Source organism: Lampris incognitus, chromosome 17 (assembly GCF_029633865.1).
Source record: "Lampris incognitus isolate fLamInc1 chromosome 17, fLamInc1.hap2, whole genome shotgun sequence".
In the NCBI taxonomy this organism is placed as follows: domain Eukaryota; kingdom Metazoa; phylum Chordata; class Actinopteri; order Lampriformes; family Lampridae; genus Lampris; species Lampris incognitus.
In genome coordinates this window covers 41640055-41659971 of record NC_079227.1, presented here as the reverse complement: position 1 = coordinate 41659971, position 19917 = coordinate 41640055, and the positions used below count along the sequence as shown (strand labels likewise).

The 19917-nt window shown below is 46.3% G+C and overlaps 1 protein-coding gene across 1 annotated transcript; it reads left to right on the top strand.

Annotated features, from left to right (window-relative positions):
- The first annotated feature begins 3791 nt into the window (after nucleotides 1-3791).
- On the top strand, nucleotides 3792-11799 carry hhex (hematopoietically expressed homeobox). The gene is made up of 4 exons (XM_056297249.1): nucleotides 3792-4500; nucleotides 7299-7477; nucleotides 10618-10668; nucleotides 11008-11799. Exons 1-4 carry the CDS (start codon nucleotides 4071-4073, stop codon nucleotides 11260-11262), a joined length of 915 nt encoding a protein of 304 aa, XP_056153224.1. The 5' UTR covers nucleotides 3792-4070; the 3' UTR covers nucleotides 11263-11799.
- Nucleotides 11800-19917: the final 8118 nt, after the last annotated feature.

The following is a 19917-nucleotide window of genomic DNA, read 5'->3' as shown; positions in this document are numbered from 1 at the left end:
GTATAGGAGCAGTGGGCAGCTGCAGCAGCCGGGGACCAACTCCTGTTCTTCTTTCCATTGCCTTGCTCAGGGGCACAGACAGGAGTATTAACCCTAACATGCATGGGGGGGAGGAAACTGGAGCACCCGGAGGACACCCACGCAGACACGGGGAGAACCACACAGAAAGGACCTGGGACAGCCTGGGGTTCGAACCCAGGACTTTCTTGCTATAAGGCAACAGTGCTAAAGACTGGGCCACCATGCTGCCCATCTGACATTGTGTTCGCAGCTGATCTGATGCTATTCAAACGCCAGGCTTAACGGTCAGGATTTCATGCTACCGACACTAGTATTTCAACAGGTCCATTCATTACTATTGCCAGACTGTGTGACAAGCCGCGTACCTGCAGTGGCTGGCAGTGCGCGGCAAGATTTACCGAGGAAGCCAGTCAGCTAGGTGTAGTGATCATACTGGCACACGACGGCCATCATATGGAGGACAAATCTCCACATGACTCAATAGCGACATCATAGTTACTTGCTGTAACAAACCAGAATAAACGAGTGCCGTTACTGCGGTAATGCGTCTCATTGGCGCCTATCGGCCATTCCCCGGGAACCTGAGCCTTTAGAAGGCCTCTATGGACTCCAGTACAACATCAGACATCAGCAACCTGCTAAATCTGTCATTTCATTTCATGCACTTGCGTACATGAAACGAAACGAAATATCGTTTCCCCCAGCCCACAGCAGTGAACACAAAGACAAAAACACACCCAAACTACAAAAAACAACAAAAACACATATATCCAACACCCCCTCCCACAAAATAAATAAATAAAGCAAACAAAACGTCCCTGTCCAAGACAACGAACGCCAGGATGACTGTGGGAAGTGCCGGTCTGCATGGGCTAGCAGTTAGCTTAGCCTGCCCCGCTTCTGCATCCTGTCAGACCAGTTTGCTCTTCGGGCACAGCTCCAGGCAGGGTCGTGGTCCCTGGGCCCCCATGATGCAGCAGACCAAGCTCTCCCAGCCATCAAACGAAGACACAAACTTAGACGCAGACGTGGACGAAGACCCTGCATGGACGGTACTGGGTGAGGCCGCCGCAAACCTAGGTTTGCGCCACCATCTTCCCACTCCGGTACTGGGTGAGGCCGCTGCAAATGTGAATTTGCGCCGCCATCTTCCCACACCGGAAGCGGAAGTCCCAAATGAGACGCTGTTTATTTCTCTCTCCAAATACTGTACAGCAACACGTGCAAACTTCTTACAGCCATAAGCACTGGTTATCAATGACAGATGAATTATGTGCCTACTCCTATGAGGGGTCTTCTCCAACAATAGAACTGCAATCAGCAAGACCACCGCCATGCTGTTCGCTGTGAAAGATGCATGCGCCATCCCGCGCTAGGGCTTTACCGGCTGAAACATGACGCTGCCTCGAAGCTCCTCATCATCAGCTAAAGAATAAACACATAGCTGAAGGAGACACACCCAACTCCATATGAATATCACAATTAACTGCATATTAATACATTGCTACTGCGGTACGTTGCTGTGATGCCTGGACGACTAACAGGAGCAGGCCTGCCGTCCTGGTGGATCCTCACTTGCAGTCTATTTTATGTGGTCGTGGTGGTCCGTCTTTTTCTGAATTGTTGAACATTGAGCATAACTTTGTTTTTCAGCTTGTGAATTCATTGCCATTCTGCACCTCAGCTACTTCACGAGGAGTTCTTTCTGGGCAAGAATCCTGCCATCCACGCGGCGCCGGCTGCGTCACAAAGCAACTGGCTTTGCTGGAGACAGGTGATAACAGGTGATACTCCTGCGGGGTGATCAATTGTTTCTGGACAAGAATCCGACGCCACAGAAGGCTGGGCAGATCAATTACCTGCAATGATTGTCGCAGTCCAAATATTGGCCATTTAGTGGTTTCTTTCATGTTGGACGGGGTGTCTTCGGGGCTGATCATATCACTGTTTACCCTCCGAGTCTGTTTATCTAAATTACAACCGTTAGAAAGTTGTTAGGTAGAGGTGCTGCTTTTACGACGCACAGGGAAATCGAACGGTTGAAGTCAGAGCCCCAGCTTGGTCACCACCATTTGGCAAACGCCGTCCTTCCGGCTATCTGCGCTCCTCACTGGTCGTGATCTGTGACATCTGAAACTGTAGGTGAACTTCCTCTGCAACACAAGCCAGGTCCGTTTTATTTGTTCAGCCCAGTATCACAGCACCCCTCACAGAAATAGTCACCACCAGCACATGAGTGCTGGTGTGAATTGGGGAGGGACGGGGCAGCTTCCAGGCAGCTCGATAACGGTGGAACAGAGGAGCTGGTTACTGTTTAACGAGTCGTGGAAACATACGTGGGGGATAAATATCTCCTCTGTGTGCTATTAAAATGACTAACGTTTATATCGTTATCACGATGACTGACTGCGCCGATAGGCAAACTGCAACTTCACAGGAACGCTCCAAACATCAATACCGTGAGGTCCTCACATGCCACTGAGCTACCGTGAAACATGTGTGTTGTAGCGTCAAGTGCTGCATTGTTCACGATAGCATTCAACAAAACCACCTCAGCCGTATGAACCCGGCATGCTTCACTGCTGCGTGCTGGGTTACACGGTGGGCCTGTTTCATCACGCTGCATTATACTGCAGCGGTTTTAACATATACGTTTTCCTCATGCCGCCTATGGAATTTTGGGGCGTGAACCCATATGCAATATACCATGCAATATGCAAAATAATACGCAATATAATACGCAGTATAATATGCAATATGCGATATAACATGCAATATACCATGCAATATGCAAAATAATATGCAATATAATACGCAGTATAATATGCAATATGCGATATAACATGTAATATACTATGCAATATGCAAAATAATACGCAATATAATACGCAGTATAATATGCAATATGCGATATAACATGCAATATACCATGCAATATGCAAAATAATATGCAATATAATACGCAGTATAATATGCAATATGCGATATAACATGCAATATAATGTGCAATATAATATGCAAAACCGTGCTTCTCTGGTCACTTTCTATTTACTTACAACACGCTGTTTGATAAAGCTCAAGTACAATTCAACACTGCTATCATCACTACTGCTTTACCACTAATAACAGTAGTAGGCCAGATATTATTATTATTATTATTATTATTGTTGTTGTTGTTATTATTATTATTATTATTATTGTTATTATAATTATTGTTATTGTTATTATTGTTGTTATTATTATTATTATTATTATTGTTGTTGTTATTATAATTACTGTTATTATTGTTGTTGTTATTACTACTATTATCATCATCACCATTGTTGTTATCATTGTCGTTGTTGTCATTGTTATAATTGTTGTTATTATTATTGTCGTTGTTGTTGTCATTGTTATAATTGTTGTGATTGTTATTATTATTGTTGTTGTTCTTCTTGTTATTGTTATTATTATAATTATTGTTGTTGTTTTTATTATTGTTGTTGTTATTATTATAATTATTGTTATTATTATTATTGTTGTTTTATTGTTGTTGTTGTTCTTATTATTATTATTGTTGTTATTATTGTTATATCCCAATGTATGAAAAGGCTCGCGCCTCTCTCTTAAGGTAAATAGGGCTCGTTGCATTCATTAGTCACTTGATCGGACGGTGGGTCCGTTCAAGCTGCGAGCCAATCAGAAACGGTCGTCAACCACCTGCAGGAAGTTTGCTGTCCCGTTATCTCCTCCCTCCTCCGCGTGCGGCGAGATATGAGGCAACAGATCCAAACAGTTGGCGTGAGTGTCAGTTGATCTGTAAGAAGCCGAGCGCCACACCGATGGACGCAGAAATCCTCCTCCCCGCTCAGAAAGCTCCTCTTTGTGCGGAGAACTCAGGAGCACGGAAGACGCGCGGCGCGCGTTGAGCAAGTCGGAGTCGGTGCGTGTCGTGTCTTCACAAGGCAGCCTCCAGCTCGAGTACTTTGAAAGATCGCCCGTAACTATAAAGAGGAAGACCGGGGGAAGAAGGGAGGGACGCTCGTCGCGGAGGTCGAGTCGTCTCCAGAATGCAGTTCCAGCACGCCGCATCAGCGTCCCCAACAATGAGTCTTCCTCTTTACGCGCCGACCCCAATTCAGCCGACTCAGCCGACCCCTTTTTACATCGAGGACATTCTTGGCAGGAGTGGATCAGCTACTTCCTCCTCTGCCACCTCCTCTTCGTCATCGTCCTCTTTGACCCCGGTTGTCCCCACGCCGACTCTCCCGTCTCCGAATTCATCCTTTACAAGTTTAATTTCGCCTTACCGAGCGCCCATTTACGAACCGTCGCCCATCCACCCGGTGCTGTCGCACCACGCCGCAGCAGCGCTCACAGCCTCTTACAGCACCACGGGCGTTTTAACCAGCTCCGTTTACCCCTTCCACCACCACCACCACCACCACCACCGCTCCATGGGCGAGTACGCGCAGGCACTCCTACGGCACGACCCGCTTGGTAAGTTCAGCAAGCGCGTGTGGCGCAACTGTCGGTTTCTCTTAATGACGAATTTGGGGTCTGCACGCGTTTCCTTTTAGTCACGGTTGCTTCCACGATATCGCCAGCAGAAGTGGTGTAGCTCACGCATGTAGACTAGCAGGCCAACCGGCATGTGGTAGACGACTACATGCTGGATGTTAGGGGTTAGGGGTGAGTGGAGAAGCTAGCTGCGGAGACTAAGGGGCATTTCATTACGGCCTAAAGGGACAGCCACTCGGCCGACATACAAGGTAGTCCGTCACGGAGGAGAAACCTCGTCGTGACCCTTCTCTCGTGGGGAGCGTCTCGCCACATTATGTAGTCCGAACGCAGCCGTGGCTGAAGTGGCTGTGTGTGACATTCGTTTTCGTTTGGGCTCAGTTCGTTTTGCTTGCAACGAAATGACATGTTCTAGATAACCAGAGTGGACTGGACTTGCCCCGCCAGCTGGTTGCTGCAGGCAGGTCGGCTGGTAGGATGCGGAGCACAGTGGATTCGGTGTAGGACGAGGAGCAGGAAAAGGGAGAAATGTGCTTTGCGCCTCTTGTACGTTAGCCTTCCTCATTCCCCAGGAGTCTGTCTGTCTGTCTGTCTGTCTGTCTGTCTGTCTGTCTTACGAAAAGAAAAACAGACGTTTTGCATGTGTGTCACGCTTGGTCACGCACAGGCGCGCCTGTTCAGACGCGTGTGAGTCCGAGCCGCGGCAGTCGTACGTGCGGGTCCTTTCGCCGCTCCCCGGTCGCCTCCGTGTCCCGCGGAGGAAGAGCGCGTTAGGCTTCATCATGCGTGTCTGAGTCAGCATGTCTGAGTGACATGTTTGTGCTGCAATAACAGCGGCCCCCTCCGTCCCGCGCGCAGGGCGACCTTGACTCGTTTTCCTGACTCCTATTGTTCCGAGACATCTGAAGTCCGCCAGGGACTCCGGCACGACCCGGGCCCCGCATGACTTGTTGTTTCAGCACCGTATGGTAAAAGGGTTTTGCTGTTGTGTGCGTGTGTGCGTGGGCGTGCGTGGGCGTGCGTGCGTGCGTGTGTTTGTGTGTTTACTGAACCGTCCCTCTCTTCAGTTCTCTGTTCTGCTGCAGCCCCGCTGAACAAGCCGAGCCTTTTTCCGTTCGCGCAGGAAGCTGTGAGGCTCTCGATAGGAGTAAATCTGGTTTCAGAAGCTGTTAAGTGTTTTCCTGGCCCTCCCGGGCCACCCCCGGCCAGCCGCTTCCTCGGGAGCCCGCTGCACGCTGCTGATTATTTTATCGACATCCTCAATACAGACATATTCAGGAAACACTCGGCCTCTGATAGCTCGGGATCCGTTTTTCACATATTGTTGCACTTCCTGTGGCTGGGCAGCGAGGATGTGACTGCATTTCTCTCGAAAAAACAAGCCGCAGCACGGCCGCTCATGGAGAAGGCCCCGGCCGACGCTGTCAGGGAGGATGGCGAGCAGGGGGGGCAGGCTGCAGCCAGCCTGCCCCCCCTGCTCGGCACGCTGTTCACGCCACGCCGCTGCTGCACGCCACTACTACTACTACTACTACTACTTATAACATCCATAACACGCATGAATAATAACGCTACAAATAGTAGTAGAAATAACACCAATAAACAATAACACCAATAATGGTAAATGGTCATAACAATGATGATAACAATACAATAATTACGAAGGAGAAGAAGAAGAACAGTAATAATGTTGCACTTCTGAAACACAAAGTTCCAGAGTAATTTACATGCAAACAATTAGTACACTGGCGTTGGATGTGATGAATGAGTTGAGCTCAGCTGGGACTTAATTAATGTTGTCTTCAATCAGATGCAAATCGATCTCTTCTTTGATTTCCAGTGCAGGCTAACTGAATCCCAGCGGACCGGCCATGGAGGACCCAATCACAAATATCAGAACTATGAGCCTGTACTTTATGTGACGTATCAGAGACATAAGCCTGTACGTTATGTGACGTATCAGAGACATGAGCCTATACTTTATGTGACGTATCAGAGACATAAGCCTGTACTTTATGTGACGTATCAGAGACATAAGCCTGTACGTTATGTGACGTATCAGAACTATGAGCCTGTACTTTATGTGACGTATCAGAACTATGAGCCTGTACTTTATGTGACGTATCAGAGACATAAGCCTGTACGTTATGTGACGTATCAGAACTATGAGCCTGTACTTTATGTGACGTATCAGAACTATGAGCCTGTACTTTATGTGACGTATCAGAGACATAAGCCTGTACGTTATGTGACGTATCAGAACTATGAGCCTGTACTTTATGTGACGTATCAGAACTATGAGCCTGTACTTTATGTGACGTATCAGAACTATGAGCCTGTACTGCATTTGCACAAGTTAAGAAGGACTCCAGGTTTGTGTATAAATCACAATAGTGTCACAAGTGCATGGCGTTGCTGGAGGACAGGGCATTGTGTATCTGCGCATAAAGGCCATCGGCATAAGCAGACCACAAAGCAGGAAGCAGATGAGCGGATATTTGGCTTCGGCTTTGTGTGTCACGGCCTTCCTTAAGAGCAGGCAGGGATGTGCTGGCTCACGCTGCCGCCGCTGCTGCCACAGTCAGTATCACGGTTTCTGACGCCCCCCCGTCCCTCCCCTCCCCCCAGGAACCGATTAAACCCCTATGTGGCTGGTGCTTCAGAGCAGCAGCAGTCCGGTAAGCCCAAAGAGGGCAGTGAGAAGTGGTCATGGTAATGTTGACAACGGGACGGAGTGTTAGCGTGTCCTCCTCACGCGTCTTTCTGTGCTCCTGAAGGGAAGCCCCTGCTGTGGACTCCGTTCATCCAGCGCCCCCTCCACAAGAGGAAAGGCGGCCAGGTTCGCTTCTCCAACGACCAGACGATTGAGCTGGAGAAGAAGTTCGAGACGCAGAAGTACCTCTCTCCTCCGGAGAGGAAGCGCCTGGCCAAGATGCTGCAGCTCAGCGAGAGACAGGTGAGACTCCTCTGCAGCGCGCGCCACGACCACGGCATGTCATTATTGGTTAATTGTATGTAGTGGCGTTTTTAGTCCCTCGAGACATTCTCAGGGAGGTCCGATGTGCGGAATGAAGCGCCACCCCCCAAAGAAGTTAAGCGTCCCTGCCCCATGGAGGCAAATGTAGTGCCGAGGGCGTTCTGCCACGTTATCATAGAAGTCCTGGACCCGCAGCCTCAACAGCCTCCGTGTCCTCCGTTCACACCTGCTCACTTGTCCTGAATGGACGCAGCTGACGATGTCCGTTGTCACAACGTCTTCGGAGACCGAATTTGCGCACGCGCGACTCAAACGTCTGAAGTTTCTCTGATTCAAAATAGCGACTTTCCCCCCCACCCCTCTAACGCCACTTACCGAGATCTGCCCCAACCTGGCGGCCTCCACCCAGCACCTGAGTGGGTTGCTCCTGCCGATGCGCCGGATCACAAAGCGGTGCGGCTCACTCCGCTCGCGCTGTGAAACGTGAAGCGTCTCAACACAGCCCACTGGACCGCATGTTAATGTAGGCCATTCTTTCTTTACCAAGGCGGTCATTTTGACCGTCTTGGTCTTTCAAAGTGTAATAACTTTGTGAAAGAAAGAAAAAAGATACACACCCGCCGCTCCCTGAATTCTCCTAAAATTGCATATATTTGCATTTCAAATGAATTTTAGATCAATTGCACACACACACACACACACACACAAAGTTATGATAAGATCTACCTAAAACGACCATGAGCGTCAAATGATCGTCTCGTAATTTGCGCGTGCTGCTGGCGTCATGTCAGTATTTATGACGTGTGCTGGTGGCGTCATGTCAGTATTTATGACGTGTGCTGGTGGCGTCATGTCAGTATTTATGACGTGTGCTGGTGGCGTCATTTCCTTCGTGAAGTTCGTTGCTGTGTGCTAGAAACACACTAGCGCCCCCCAGTGCAGAGACATAGTCTACATTGGTTTGTGAGATGATGTCCAACATGTCTGGCTCCAGACGCACCATGACTACCACCGAGGCGCTGCAGCATTTACAGCCGTTGGACAGCCGCCATTTTAAAAATTTTTAAAATAGCGTTAAAGTTGTTAAAATGTTAATTTTGTGTCAGTTAGTTACATAACAGACACACTAACATATGCAATGCATTAACATCTCAACTGGGTAGTTATCTCGACACAATATAGCGTTTAAAAACCGCGGCGGTCAAAATGACCGCCAACGGTCGTTCTAATAGTTTTTAAGTTCCGACCATTGTTCGCGACTGCTTTTACATTTAATATTTTATAGGCCTTGTTACGTTTCTGTTTGTTTTTCAGGTAATATTTTCAGTTTTGCTATTCAAGTTGGACCATGTCTCTCTGAAGTTTAAATTGTTTAAAAATAGTCTTATAGTTGTTGAAATATTAATGTTGGTGTCGGTTAGTTTCATAACAGACATACTAACATATGCAATGCATTAATAGCTCAACCGGGTGTTTATCTTGACACGATATAGAGTTTAAAACCCGGCCTTCATTTTGACAGCCCATGGTCGTTTGAGGTAGGAGTGAAAGCCACTTCATGTGAGTGACTGAGGCATATATTTAGAGGTAAAGTAAGAGGATGTGCGTCACAGCATTCGATCACAAATACCAACATGTCTGCGTCATGACCTCACTGCTACATCCCTCTCATTTAACCACCCCCAACCCTGCATGGATGGATGGATGGATAGATAGACAGGCAGGCAGGTAGATAGACAGACAGACAGACAGACAGACAGACAGACAGACAGACAGATAGATAGATAGACAGATAGACAGATAGACAGACAGACAGACAGACAGACAGACAGACAGGCAGGCAGGCAGGCAGGCAGGCAGAGAGAGAGAGAGAGAGAGAGAGAGAGAGAGAGAGAGAGAGAGAGAGACAGACAGACAGACAGACAGACAGACAGACAGACAGACAGACAGACAGACGGGGAGAGAGAGAGAGAGAGAGAGAGAGAGAGAGAGAGAGAGAGAGAGAGAGACAGACAGACAGACAGACAGACAGACAGACAGACGGATAGATAGAGAGACAGACAGACGGATAGATAGAGAGAGAGAGAGAGAGAGAGAGAGACAGACAGACAGACAGACAGACAGACGGATAGATAGAGAGATAGACAGACAGACAGACAGACAGACAGACGGATAGATAGATAGATAGATAGATAGATAGATAGATAGATAGATAGATAGATAGATAGATAGATAGATAGATAGATAGGTAGGCAGATTCCAACCCCACAGCTTCTGTGGTTTAACTGCTCAGCCAGCAAACCAGCCACAAACATTTACAATAATAGTCCGTCAAATGTCTGTTTAAACATTTTCATTGTAATTAATCTTATTAAGGTAATCATTAGCTTTATGTTTTGATGTTTCGTACAAAATAATGCTTGAAAAACATGTCGAAAAATTCCCATAAATAATGATTCCCCGCATAATTAGGCTGCATAATATATCCTGATATGATTATCCGTTTGTGTGAATTTCACATCATATCATATTTATTATTTCATAGCATATTAATTATTTATTAACTCACATTATATCATATTTATTATTTGTTATTTCACATCGTATCATATTTATTATATTTGTTATTTCATATCATATTTAGTATTTCATATATCTATTATTTATTATTTCACATCATATCATATTTATTATTATTTGTTATTTCATATCATATTTAGTATTTCATATCATATTTATTATTATTTATTATTTCACATCATATCATATTTATTATTATTTGTTATTTCACATCATATCATATTTATTATTATTTATTTCACATCGTATCATATTTATTATTATTTGTTATTTCATATCATATTTAGTATTTCATATCATATTTATTATTATTTATTTCACATCGTATCATATTTATTATTATTTATCATTTCATATCATATCATATTTAGTAACTAATATCACATTTATTATTATTCATTATTTCACATCGTATCATATTTATCATTTCATATCATATCATATTTAGTATCTAATATATTTATTATTACTCATTATTTCACATCGTATCATATTTATCATTTCATATCATATTTATTATTATTTATTTCATACCATAGGTGAAAACATGGTTCCAAAATCGACGAGCCAAATGGCGAAGACTGAAACAGGTGAGACTTTTTTATCTACAGCTGACATTGTCAGTTTATATATATATATATATATATATATATATATATATATATATATATATATATATATATATATATATATATATATGTGGAACACAGAGTTAACAATCAGACAGTTCCTCCCTTCTTTGAGATTATTTTTTGCCCTTTATTCAGACGTTAACATTTGAAGTAGGAGTCAGAAAAGCTAGCGAGGCGGTCACCGCGCATGCGCGCGGCATGGCCGCATGGCGGTATCCGCTGTGAACGAAGGCAGGGAGCCGCAGGTTGCTGAAGGTTGTTGCTGGGTGGTTCTAACTGTGACCCTCCCCCGCCCAGGAGAACCCTCAGGCCGGCAAGAGGGACGTGGAGGAGAAAGGCCCCGCCGGCGGGAATCCAGACCCCGAGCCCGCCGCCGCTGCCGAGCGCGCGCACACGCGCACGCGCACGCGCACTGACTTCTCCTCCGACTTCTCGCCCTGCGGCCATCCTCTGCACGCCGGCTCCCCGCTCGCGCACACAGACTTCCCCTCTGACAGCTGTGACGACACAGATCAGGAACTGGACGTCGAGGCGTCGTCGTCGTCCCACTGAAGATGAGCTCTTTGAACGCTGGGACCTGCAGAGACAATCCGAACACTTGAGCCGCACCCTCAACTGTTGCGCCTCTTCCTTTTTTAAAAGAAATACGGAACTCTGGTTTGTATTCATGTCGCCCTTTTATTGCCGTTTTGTAAGTGATCTGACATGGCCGGTCGATGACAGTCGGCACCTTCTGAGGGTCACGCAGCCCTTCATCATCACGTCACCACACACGTCATCCTCACGTCACCACCCGCGTCCCTACACGTCATCACACGTCACAGAGCTGACTGAGCAAACGGCCTACAGGTTCCCGTTTGTATATAACTCACCCTGTGTATTTCATTTCTGTTGTTTCTTTGCTGGGTGACGTCATTGTACAGGAATAGTCTGTATTACTCCCAGGTGCCTGTCAGCCTCGGTGCCTTCTGACGTCATGGAAGAAAAATGTTTTCCAGCCTTACGGCCTATTTCAATAACACGGAAATACATTACTAAATGTAATTAAACTGTTTTGTTGTATGACACTGAATAAACTATTTTGTGCTAGCAAAAAAAATGACGTCTACACTTTGTGCTTGTTTGATTCATGGATCACATTTTTATTAGAATTATAGCAAAAGTGAAATTATAGTAAAGAACAATAGTAAGACAAATTATAGTAAAATGTATAGTAAAGATGCGAGGGTCTAAGGGCAGGGCGTTCTGTCGCTGTGAAGCCCCTTGAGGCAAGTGTGTGATTTGTGATACTGGGTTACACAAATAAAGTTGGCTTGACTCTTTACGTCTGAACCAAACGCGAAATGGTTGTTGTAATATGCGCGTTCAGTGACAGCACGTCGTGTACGACATGATGGAAGCGGTGTTTCTGACTCGCGGCTGCGGTGCTTCTGGTGTCAGCTGCTGGGGCTGAATGGCATCGCCTTCTGGGAATGAGCACTGGGGCCGCTGACGGTTCAGTGGTGCAGTGCACTGAGAAGCGGACGCTTCTTATTTGCCAACAGCTGAAAGCCATGAGAAGTGTGTTGGTCAGGAGTTATAGTATAAAGATGTCTGCCTTTGTAGACGTCGTCGTCTTCTTCTTCTTCTTCTTCTTCTTCTTCTTCTTCTTCTTCTTCTTCTTTTCAAAAGGAGTCCGGGATGGGCTAGGCATGAGGCACAAGTCAAAGCCTTATCTTTTTGTAAATAAAAAAAAAAACTTTAGGGTCCATTTTTTCTACTCTCCTCCACCGACAAACGAGACAATAGGTCGTTTATACACGCAGCAGCAGCGTATTACCACCTATACGTAGTTACGTTTTAAAGTTCCAACCCCGAAGTGGACAAGGTACATATAAAACCTCATCAGATTTATGTATAATTAAGAACGTTTGATATGGTATGCAAATTAGACAAATTTAGCAACAGTAACAAGCTGCAACGCTGCTAATTATGAAGTCCTCGTCTGAGGATGTTGAGACTTTATTATTGTTCATGCAAAGTGAAGGTGTAAAAGTACGCACACAGCTTTGGAAGATTTGTGAAGAAACCAACAGTTTACAAGAGTATAAATACTTCTTGCATGTGGTACCAATTAGTTATGTTAAGCTGCTTCCTCGCGGTCGTCCGTAATAGTAATACGGGTCACTTTCCTGTAACAGTAATGTATTTTGATGGGTTGGAGGACTTGTTGGCCAATGTAGGAAACGCTCCTGTGGGTCGTATTAGAGGGTAGGAACAAACGACCTATGTGGTCGTATGGGTTGGAGGACTTGTTGATTTTTTTTTTTTAATTTAGGGTGAACTTGACACTGTGACGTGGCTTGGTGAGAATGACTTCTGAGAAAAAAATATCGTCTTCCTTTTCAAAAAGCACCCAGGTTTGATTTGTTCGGTTCAAGGCCCATGACACGGTGGTCTCCAGCGTTACAGAAGCAGAAGCACGTTAACTAACGAGTCCTCGGACTCATCCGCTCTGGCATGATGGGACGGCATGGGCTCTAGCAACACGCTCAGTGGGAACTGGTGTTCCTGGTTAGGTGTTCCTGCACTTTGTGATGTATGCTGATTGTGTTGTGTGTTGCTTGACGTGTGACGTGTGGGGTATTAGTTGGAATTTGCCAGTTTGTGTTGCGTTCCTTAACACCACAGGTCTGGTAATGCGTCCGTCAGATGGATGGTCCCATTGTTTCCCACAGACTGGCGTTTCCTGCTGCCAGGCAGGCCTGGGAGGAGGGTTGGCAGCTATTTCAGAAATAGTCAGGACAGTCACAAAGTTTCTGGGGTAAAATAGGAAAACAGATCATCGACTTATTAGGAAGAATTTGGAAGGGAAATACAGATTGTATTGTATTGCCCCTCCCCTGTTACGCATAAGGAAAGTCATCAGCCTCGAGACGGGACGAGGCTTGTTGCACTAGCCAGTCCCAACACACAACAAGTGCTTGGTCTCAGAAACGATAGTTTGAGAATGTCAGTGGAAGCCCACTGTCTTCCTTGTTGCTTTCTATTGGGCTTAGCCCATCTTGAGGCTACTGTAAATGGCTACCCAGGTCCTTCCAGGTCCTCCCAGGTCCTCCCAGATCCTCCCAGGGTGCCTCTTTACTTGTTGCAGTAGAATTACAAAACTTTAGTAAAAATACTCACACAAAAAAAGAAAGACAAGAAAACGTTGCTTGCAATTTATCTGTACTTGTATTGTAAAAGTATGCATCCTTGATCATTTTGATACGTATTTTTTATTATGTTTTTCACTGACTTTGAATTCCTGTTGAATCTGAGTCTGCACATCCAGGTCCATACCAGCACACAGGTTGGCTTTTGTGCGTGGCTGTGCTGTCACCGCATGCAACTGCACAGCTTATCATTTATTTATCATGCAGCTCCCATGCAAACAAGCCCAGCGAGGCTTTAGTAAGTAGATTAGGTTAATGATTGTGTGGATCCTCAGATCATTCAGAGACAGACAGCAGAGCACGCAATACATCTAGTAACATCGCTACATTATTTTACATTTGAATGTTGACTTCAAACTTAATTTTCAAGGTGTAAACTGTCAATTCAAAGTTAAACGAGGGTGATGAACAAAATTATCTGAGTCAAACACAAAACGGATGACTTCAAGAATCTCTACAACGAATGTAAAAACTTGGTATTACATTGCATTGCAAAATGGCTTGCCATGTGAAAAAGAAGTCAGTTAAGCTTTTAATGTCCTTGTATTTTGCAGAGGTTTGCAGAAAAATACAGTTCACTATGATTACCTCTGTGGTCCCTCGCTTGAGTTCAATGGCCTTAAGCATACAAAACCATTCCAAAACCAACAGTATGCACATTGATTTCATTTTCTGTATTGTGTAATGGTTCACAAATTGTGCAGGGTAAAATCAACATTTAAGGGAAATAGCACACACAGTTGGTGGGTGAAATGTTCAGTAGATAACCAACTGGTTCCAAAGTACTTGGCGATGGGAGACAATTCAAACAGGATAATAACATAATCACCTGTCGTTGGTTTTTGTCCCTCACTTGTGTTGTCATGTTGCTGTATGCACGCTATAATCACTGTCCAACGTTTTAATGACTTCAAGCACCAAAGCAAATTGCTCTTGAGAGACAATCAAAGCTTTATCTACTTGGTTTTGTTTGTTCTAGTCCACCCTGGTTCTGTAAAACAGCTGCTAATTGCAATGGCAGGGTAGGTTGCCCCTATCAGATCCCAACCCTGCATGGAACAACCCTACAACAACCCCGGAACAACCCTGGAACAACCCTGGAACAACCCCGGAACAACCCCGGAACAACCCTGGAACAACCCCGGAAAAACCCTGCAACAACCCTGGAACAACCCTGCACCAACCCCGGAACAACCCTGCAACAACCCCGGAACAACCCCGGAACGACCCTGCAACAACCCTGGAACGACCCTGGAATAACCCTGGAACGACCCTGTAACAACCCTGGAACGACCCTGCAACAACCCCGGAACAACCCTGCAACAACCCCGGAACAACCCTGCAACAACCCCGGAACAACCCTGCAACAACCCGGAACGACCCTGTAACAACCCTGGAACGACCCCGGAACAACCCTGGAAAAACCCTGCAACAACCCCGGAACAACCCTGCAACAACCCCGGAACAACCCTGCAACAACCCCGGAACAACCCTGCAACAACCCCGGAACGACCCTGCAACAACCCTGGATCGACCCTGGAACAACCCTGGAACGACCCTGGAACAACCCTGGAACGACCCTGTAACAACCCTGGAACGACCCTGCAACGACCCCGGAACAACCCTGCAACAACCCCGGAACAACCCTGCAACAACCCCGGAACAACCCTGCAACAACCCTGGAACGTCCCTGTAACAACCCTGGAACGACCCTGGAACAACCCTGGAACAACCCTGCAACAACCCTGCAACAACCCTGCAACAACCCCGGAACAACCCTGCAACAACTCCGGAACGACCCTGTAACAACCCTGGATCGACCCTGTAACAACCCCGTAACAACCCCGCAACAACCCTGAAACAACTCCGGAACAACCTGGAACAACCCTGCAACAACCCTGAAACAACCCCGGAACAACCCTGGAACAACCCTGCAACAACCCTGCAACAACCCTGAAACAACCCTGGAACAACCCTGCAACAACCCCGGAACGACCCTGGAACGACCCTGCAACAACCCTGCAACAACCCTGGAACAACCCTGAAACAACCCTGGAACAACTCTGGAACAACCTTGCAACGACAAATATGTTTCCTACAAACAGGACAGCACTCGCACTAGATTAACTGTTTTAGCAGTGCAGATGCTTCATTAATTTTTTTTATTAAAAAAATCCATTAATGCAAGTGCTGTCCTGCTTTACTTCATTACGTCACAGCAATTCTACTGGGATCCAGCACCCATCAAACAAGTAATACACTCCATGTGTGTTTTCTACACATTCTTTCAAATATGTTTCCGGTAACAGTGGGACTCGCACCGTGATGGAAGATTGATGTGTTTGTCTGCCGTGTTATCCAAGTGTCCCACATGCACAATCTTTTGAAATGGCTGTGAGACACCTCAGCAACTTGATCGGAGTACACCTGTACCAATGCAATTGAATGGACATGATGTGGAACAGAATAAAAATGTCTAATTACATCATGCGGCACGGTGGCGCAGTGGTTAGCGCTGTCACCTCACAGCAAGAAGGTCCACGGTTCGAACACCGGGGTTGTCCAACCTTGGGAGGTCATCGCAGGTCCTTTCTGTGTGGAGTTTGCATATTCTCCCCCTGTCTGCGTGGGTTTTCTCCAGGTGCTCCGGTTTCCCCCACCATCAAAAAGGCATGCATGTTAGGGTTAAAACTCCCGTATGTGCCCCTGAGCAAGGCATGGCAAGAAGAACTGGAGGTGGTCCCCGGGCGCTGCACCGTGGCTGCCCACTGCTCCTACCAACACAGCTAGGATGGGTTACATGCAGAGGAAGAAATTCCCCACCGGAATCAATCAGTAGTCATTTAGAAATAAAAATAAATATAATTAAGAATAAACATGTCTAATTAAGGGCGGCACGGTGGTGCAGTGGTTAGCGCGGTCGCCTCACAGCAAGAAGGTCCTGGGTTCAAGTCCCGGGGTAGTCCAACCTTGGAGGTCGTCCCGGGTCGTCCTCTGTGTGGAGTTTGCATGTTCTCCCCATGTCTGCGTGGGTTTCCTCCGGGGGCTCCGGTTTCCTCCCACAGTTCAAAGACATGTAGGTCAGGTGAATTGGTGGTACAAAATTGTCCCTAGGAATGAATGTGTGCGTGTGTGTGTGGCCTGGCGGCCTGTCCAGGGTGTCTCCCCACCTGCCGCCCAATGACTGCTGGAATTGGCTCCAGCTTCGCCGCGACCCTGAGAGCAGGATAAGCGGTTAAGACAATGGATGGATGTCTAATTAAGAATAAACATGTCCGACTAAGGACACAACAGCTGAGAGTGGATGACAGAGAAAAAACACGGGTTTTCACTGTCAAGTCAACTCTGGAATTCTGACTGACTCATGAGAGGGGAACTGGCAACATATCAGTCACCAATTTAGGACACCCGAGGATTACGAAAACGTGGGAAGGGGGTGGGGGTGTAATGCTACCATGAATTCCAAGGATTTTTTTTTCAAATTCAGAAATGTAATTGTAAGGGTAAGGGCTAGGGTACAAAAACATCTTAAAGGGTTGGGAGTTCTCAAAAGTGTAATAGGATACAAGGGAAAAACTATGGAACTCTTAAAACACTTCCTAGAGCTGCTCAGTTTGGTGAGACTCAGCATGAGAAAACTGCACAAGGAAGAGCCTTGGTCGGAGAGATGACCAGGCACTCAAGGACAACTGTAAGAGAACTAGAGCGTGCCTCGCCGAGGGAGGAGTTCCTGCTAGCAGTAAACAAGTCAAAATCTAGGCCTAATGGCAGAATGGTCAGGTGGAAGCCACTTCTGAGAGAAAAAAAAGGCACCTGACAGCATGCCTGGAATTTGTAGCAATTCACCTGAAAGACCAGGAAAATGTGGCCAAAGATTTTGTGGCCTGATGAAAAAACAAAACAAAACAGAACTTAAACCTCCAGCAGAAATACAAGGTACAACTCATATCCCCTCCAGCATCCTCCCCACTCTGAAGCCTGGTGGCGGCAGCATCATGCTGTGGGGATACTTTTCAGTGCCAGATCTGCAACTGTGGGCGTGAGGTCCATTCTCTTAGGTTAGGTGACCACACCTCCTCCACCCTGACCCTCAGCACAGGTGCCCCTCAAGGCTGTGTTCTGAGCCCCCTCCTTTTCGCCCTCTTTACCCACGACTGCCTGCCAACTCACCCCTCAAATGTTATAGTTAAGTTTGCAGATGACACCACAGTCATTGGCCGTATCACCAACAATGACGAGATGGCCTACAGAGACGAGATTCAGCACCTCACATCATGGTGTACTACCAACAATCTTGTCCTTAATGTGCAGAAGACAAAGGAGCTGATTGTGGACTTCAGGAGGTCTAGAAGCTGCAGCCACTCCCCCATACACATCAATGGGGTGGAAGTGGAGCGTGTTTCCAGTTTTAAATTCCTTGGAGTCCACATCAGCGAGGACCTTTTGTGGACATTAAACACCCAGGCCCTTGTGAAAAAGGCCCAACAGTGCCTGCATTTCCTGAGGAGGCTGAGGAGCACCCGTCTACCCCCCAAAATTCTCACCAACTTCTACCACTGCACCATAGAGAGCATCCTGACCATCTGCATCTCAGTGTGGTACGGCAACTGCACCTCAGTAGACCAGAAAGCTCTGCAGCGGGTCGTCAAGGCGGCCCAGCATATCACCGGTACCCAGCTCCCAGCCATAAAAGACATTTATCACAAACGCTGCCTTCGAAGGGGTCTGAGCATCAGCAGAGATCCCACCCACCCCAACCATGGACTGTTCTCCCCCCTGCGCTCTGGGAGGCGCTACAGGAGCCTCAGAGCCCGCACTACCAGGCTCAAAAACAGCTTCTTTCCACAAGCTGTTGCCCACCTGAACCTGGCTACCCACTGAATGTCTGTAGATATTTTTAATATGTTGTACTCCAGCTCTTTTTTAACTTATTTTTAGCTTTTGGTCTTCATGTGTGTATATCTTCTACTGTATTTGCTGTGTTTGTCTGTGTCTGTCTTGCACTGTTTGGTGAAGCCACAGCCCTCATTTCATTTTTAACATGTGCCTGCACATTGTTTTTAATGACAATAAATTGAATTGAATTCCATCCATTATCCAAGCCGCTTATCCCAACTGGGGTCACGGGATGCTGGAGCCTATTCCAGCAGTCATTGGGCAGCAGGTGGGAGACACCCTGGACAGGCCGCCAGTCCATCACAGGGCACACACACACACACGCACGCACGTACGCACGCACACACACACCTAGGGACAATGTAGTAAGACTGATTCACCTAACACGAGGAGAACCGCAGACAAGGCCAATTGTGTCTGTAGAGACGCCCGACCAAGCCGGAGGTGACAAAGGGATTCGAACCGACGATTCCTGTGCATGCAGGCAACGGAATAGACCGCCATGTTACCTGGACAATCCCAGTCAGTCACTCTACACATGGTCACTTGATCAGTTAATCACTCCAAACATGATCACTCGTGACATTCACAGTTGTGGAGCTGGCCCGCCAGCCAGTCCAGCCAAAAATAAAGTCAGAGTGGCCCAGACTTGAATCACTTTGGAGTCTCTAGTTTACAGTACGGTAATTCCTTTTCCAGTTAAACACTAGAACGACCCAGGCCGTCAATTCGGCGGTTTGGGATTTTCAAAGTTTAATAACTTTGTCAAAAAAAAAAAAGATACAAACCTGCCGCTCCCTGAATGCGCCTACAACTGCATATATTTACATTAAAATGACTTTTAGATCAACTGCACAAAAAAGTTATGAGAAGATCTACGTGAAATGACCATGAGCGGTCAAAATGACCGCACTTAATTTGCATACAATGGTGCGCATGGTTTTTATACATCTATATTAATGTTTTCCTACATGTATATTAATGTTTTTCCTACATTTATATTAATGTTATCCTACATCTATATTAATGTTTTTCCTACATTTATATTAATGTTATCCTACATCTAATGTTTTTCCTACATTTATATTAATGTTATCCTACATCTATATTAATGTTT

What these genes read in the sequence shown, in the direction of transcription:
- hhex (XM_056297249.1), top strand. Translation starts at nt 4,071, where the DNA reads ATGCAGTTCCAGCACGCCGCATCAGCGTCCCCAACAATGAGTCTTCCT. An exon ending in CCTACGGCACGACCCGCTTG is followed by an intron (nt 4,501 to 7,298) that starts GTAAGTTCAGCA and finishes GTGCTCCTGAAG; the next exon opens with GGAAGCCCCTGCTGTGGACT. An exon ending in TGCAGCTCAGCGAGAGACAG is followed by an intron (nt 7,478 to 10,617) that starts GTGAGACTCCTC and finishes TTCATACCATAG; the next exon opens with GTGAAAACATGGTTCCAAAA.